Consider the following 4,526-nt stretch of genomic DNA (forward strand, 5'->3'; position numbering starts at 1 on the left):
GTATGGGCTGCTCCCTTCCTTCACCGACCTTTTAAGTTTGGGAAAAAAGATCTACATACCTTTTGTTGAATTCCATCCTAATGAGCTCTACAGTGAAAGTCTTGCATCTGAAGAAAGCAAAAGGCAGCAACCTTTCTGTAGAGTGCTTAACCTGCTCTTAAGGCTAAGGGACACTTGCCCCAGCAACTCTTATTGAGCAGGGAATCCATCAGAGAGGAGCTGAGAGCTTGTGAGCAAGTAGGTCAATCAGAATGGACATTTAGGTTTTGCTATATCCTTCCATCAGGAGGCCAAGTAAACTTTAATCCTCTGGATTTATTTCAGGTCATCTTTGGTGGAGGTTATTCCTGTACCTTTTCCTCATATCCTGGGATTATTTGCCCCTGGAGTTATTTCCACATGGACTGATTTTTAGAACGTGGTGTTGTTTTTTGCAGTGACCATTTACACCACCACTGGGTTCCCCTAAGCTTCCCAAGCATTTACACACGAGGTCTTCATTAATCCACGGTTGTCACAAGGGCCTCCCTAGCACCAGGGGGGTTCTTAAGCCTTTAGAGCACCTACTGCATTTCTACTGTGAGACCAAAAAAAAAATATATATGCAGAAATAGTTGAACTGCCCCTAGGTTAAGCACGACAAGAGATTGATTAAAATGCCAAGATAGGAAACAATTTATTATAGAGAGAAGAAAAATTTCTCATCCAAAATATAGAAATCTGTACAACTTTGCCACAATCAATATACATGAACTGTACAAATTTACACCAGTTCATAATTTACCAAATAAAAGATGACTAACAAAGTTCACAAAATAGATGGTGGTTTGTGGAAAAGGACTTTGACCCAATTAAGAACAAGGAAATTACAAACCAGACCTCCACTTTCTAAAAATAAGAAGTTTACTCAGTCTTAGAAAACTACAAGCTAGCAAATGTACAGATAGCTGGCTGGTGCTAACACCACAGTTCAGACAGTGTCTTTAGATGGTCTTTTTAAAGCCTGTTGCCACGGCAGGGTCTGCTCACTTGCTACTTTTGAGGCCAATCTAAAGATCTGACCATTTCTCCCCAGGTTGCACTTGCTGGTTTCTTATGTACATTTATACAGAGGTGTTAAGTGCTAGGTAAAAGTCTGAAAAAGAAAGACTTCCAAGGACTATGGTGTTCAACAAGTCTTGTACTGAGCTGCCAAAAATGCTAACAATTAAGTCAAATGTCATAGTGCAAATTGACTCTGCCAGACCTAGAGCAGAGAATCACTTTTATAAATACAGATTGGGGGGCAGGGGGGGAGAGGGAGGAAGGGGATGTGTGTTTCAAAATTGGTGTAGAAATTAATGTCTTGGAGAAACTGAGCCTTCCTAGATCTTCTTCATTCCCTAGCAAGTTGCAATCATTTTGACTCACAGGCTATTAAATCACTGAAAGGTACTGTCCAAACTATGGCACTGTCACTTTAAAGTATACCAACTCTAACGTGTGCCAGATCTTCACAGCTGTGACATGGTTTAAATTCCATAATCCATCCCCAGAGGTGCCCACCCAAAAGCAAAAACCAAATTTAATCCATCCATTTTAAAGGTGAATCCATCCACAGACCATATCTTAACCCGATACAGTCATCATATTGTAGCTTTTGGAAGGGCTAGTTCTGCCCAAGAGAAGTTCCTCCTTACAGCTTATCCTGCTGTCTACCATTTGCATGTTGCTGTTATTTTGGCTACCTCCTGCCGGTGCGGCTTCGTACAGCACACAGATGGAGCCATCCTCCCCGATCCGATAGGACACTTCGTAGGGGTCAACCCATAGAGTGAGTTCGCTGGGAAGCAGCTGGAAGAGTTCCTGGCTGCTCAATCCAATCCGCTGAGCTGCCTGTCCAATCAGAGGATCCATTTTATGGTTGATCCGGATGCAGCGGTAACCCGATCCCTTGCAGGGCTTTTCTGGGAACCAGTGGTGTTTGTAATGTTCTACAAAACACATTCGAAAGGAGAGAAAAAACGGAATAAAAAAGATTATCCTCCCGAATCCTGCCTCCAAGGCGGCGCAGCACGGCGATCCGCGTCGCTCCCCTTGCGCCTTTCACAACCGCTCATTGTTCCAGCGCCAAGGGAGGCGAAAAATCACCACAGCCCTAATTGTTTTTCCTTTCCCCCCCCCCCCCCCGATCATTTTCCCCCAGCGCCGTGTGTCCCTCGGGAAGCACTCCTGTGCCAAGCCACTGCCTGATGCTCCCGCTGACAGCCAACAATGCTCGCCATCCGAAAGGAGTGAAATACAACTTCCTAGCATCCAAACAGAAAAATACAGAAGGGACTGCAGACGTAGCAAACACCTCAGGGGCTGCAAAGCTCCACAAAGAAAGAAGGAAAAACACCCCCCCGAAAAAGCATCTTTCCAGTATCCTCCGGGGATCACACCCAGGCTCGGCTCCTCACGTTCTACGAGGACCCAAAAATAACCGGGGAAGGAGCCGGGCAGCATTTAGCCGCTGACTCAAGCTGTGTTTCACCACTGCTTCTTCCCACCCTGTTTTCCCAGGGCGAGATATCGATGACTTCACTTACCTCAGGAGTTGCATCCCACCCCAAACCCTCCCTCCTATCGCTCTGGGGCTGCTTGCAGCCACCACCGAGCAGCCTGGGACCCCCGCCGGGGACTACAAACCCCCAGCGGGCAGCGAAGCAGCCCTCGCCGTTTGATCCTGAGCGGGGCTGGCGGGCGGCTAGGAGACGTTTCTAGAAGGGGAAACTAAGACTCATCGCCCACCGTTGAATTCTACTTGACAAAAACAACTCCTCCCAAGTTCTAGGATTCTATCCTTTTTTTCCCCTTCTGGAAACCAGGCGCTTTGAGCCCTCGGAGCTGAGCCCTGGAGCCTGGACGGCTCCGAAGGCTTTGTCTACGGAGCCAAAGGGGGGCTGCCTGCTCGGCGCCAGAGCCCCTTTTGTTTACAGTCCCTTCCCACCCACCGGGGGCCGGCTCGGCATATTCGGAAGGGACGAGCAAGGACCACGGAGCCCCCCCCAGCGCTTCCCCCGTGGCGGCCCCAGCCCCCCGGAGGGGCCGCGCTCCCGTTGCGCTCTCCTCCGGCCGCCCCTGGGTCCGGGCGCTGCAGGGGCAGGCGGCCCCGCGGCGGGGAGGGAGCGCGGAGCCCCGGAGCGGAGGATGGGTGAAGGGGAGAGCGGCATCCGCCGCACCCGCGCCGCCCTCACCTGCCAGCAGCTCCTGCAGGCTCTGGCTGAACGTCTGCAGCTGCCGCTCGTTCATCAGTCCCTTGGTCCGCAAGAACTTGGAGATGAAGCCCACAGCCGCGGCGATCTCACGTATCATGCTGGCCCGGGTGTACAGGGCGGGATGCATGGAGGCGGCGGCGGGCGGCAGCCAGCTCTCTGGGGCGGCCGGCGCAGGGACGGGACAGGGCGAAACGGCGCGGAGGGGGACGGACAGGGCGCAGGGGCGGGGGAATCGCGGCTCTAACTGGGCACGGAGCAAGGAGCGGAGCCCAGATCACATCCCGGGGGAGGCAGCCTCCGCCTCCTCTTCCTGCGGCACGGGGGTGGCGGCAGCAGCGGCGGCCGCGGCAACGCACCCCGCATCTCCTGCTGCGAGGGACGAAGGGAGCTGCCCGCCCAACGCCGCCTCATATAGCCGCCGCCGGGCGGATGTGACGTCAGGGGCGCCGGGAGCGCACCGCCGCCAATGGCGTGATCGCACCATTGTGACGGCCGGCGGCGGGGCGGAGCTGGCGGGCGGAGAGGGTGACGTAATTGACTGTAAACAAATAGAGTCGGGGACGCGCCGAGGGACGCGGGGACGCGCCGAGCCAGGGGGGTGCGCGCCTGCGGAGAGCGTGCCGTGCCGTGCCGTGCCGCGCCGCGCCGTGCCGTGCCGCGCCGCGCCGCGCCGCGCCGCGCCGCGCCGCGCCGTGCCGTGCCGTGCCGTGCCGGCAGCGGGAATCCCCGCAGGACTCTCCCGAGAGATCCGCGCACGGGCGCGGGCAGGGCTGGGGAGGGCTTGCGCGGCACTGCGCGGCATTGCGCAACCGAGCGGCGGCGCCGGCTGCGTAAGCGGGCGAAGGTTTGGGAGCGGAGCGGCGCGGCGCGGCGCGGCGGACGTGCGCTGTATCTGGAGGAGAGCGGAGCCACGTCAGCGGCGGGGGTGGCAGGGAGGGAGCAGGGGCGGGCGGGGAGCAGCCCAGGAGCGCGCAGGCGGGAGCGCGCAGGCTGGCGCGGCGCGGGGGCGTGTTTCTCGCTGCTGTTTTCGGTGGGCCAGGTCCTGCTCTGCATCGGAGTGGCCGTTGGGGCTGGTTTGCCTGAGCGGGGGCATGCTCGGACGTGCCTGCCCACGTCAGGCAGGGTGCGGAGGCATCGGCGGTGGCTGATCTCCGTAGGCACCGGAGCTGACGTGGCTTTTCCCTTCTCCGTCACTGGAGACATTCAAGATCGGACTTGATGAGGCCCTGGGCAGCCTGCTCTAGCCGGCGGTGTCCCTGCTGCCTGCAGGGGGGTTGGACAAGAAGA

At 56.4% G+C, this 4,526-nt stretch overlaps 1 protein-coding gene across 1 annotated transcript; it reads right to left on the reverse strand.

Annotated features, from left to right (window-relative positions):
• Positions 1-651: 651 nt before the first annotated feature.
• On the reverse strand, positions 652-3,630 carry BTG1 (BTG anti-proliferation factor 1). The gene is made up of 2 exons (XM_068171019.1): positions 3,219-3,630; positions 652-1,973 (listed from the first exon to the last, which is right to left on the reverse strand). Exons 1-2 carry the CDS (start codon positions 3,364-3,366, stop codon positions 1,609-1,611), a joined length of 513 nt encoding a protein of 170 aa, XP_068027120.1. The 5' UTR covers positions 3,367-3,630; the 3' UTR covers positions 652-1,608.
• Positions 3,631-4,526: the final 896 nt, after the last annotated feature.

This window comes from Melanerpes formicivorus, unplaced genomic scaffold (genome assembly GCF_026170545.1).
Source record: "Melanerpes formicivorus ecotype bairdi unplaced genomic scaffold, bMelFor1.0.p_v2 SCAF_1228, whole genome shotgun sequence".
Taxonomy (NCBI): domain Eukaryota; kingdom Metazoa; phylum Chordata; class Aves; order Piciformes; family Picidae; genus Melanerpes; species Melanerpes formicivorus.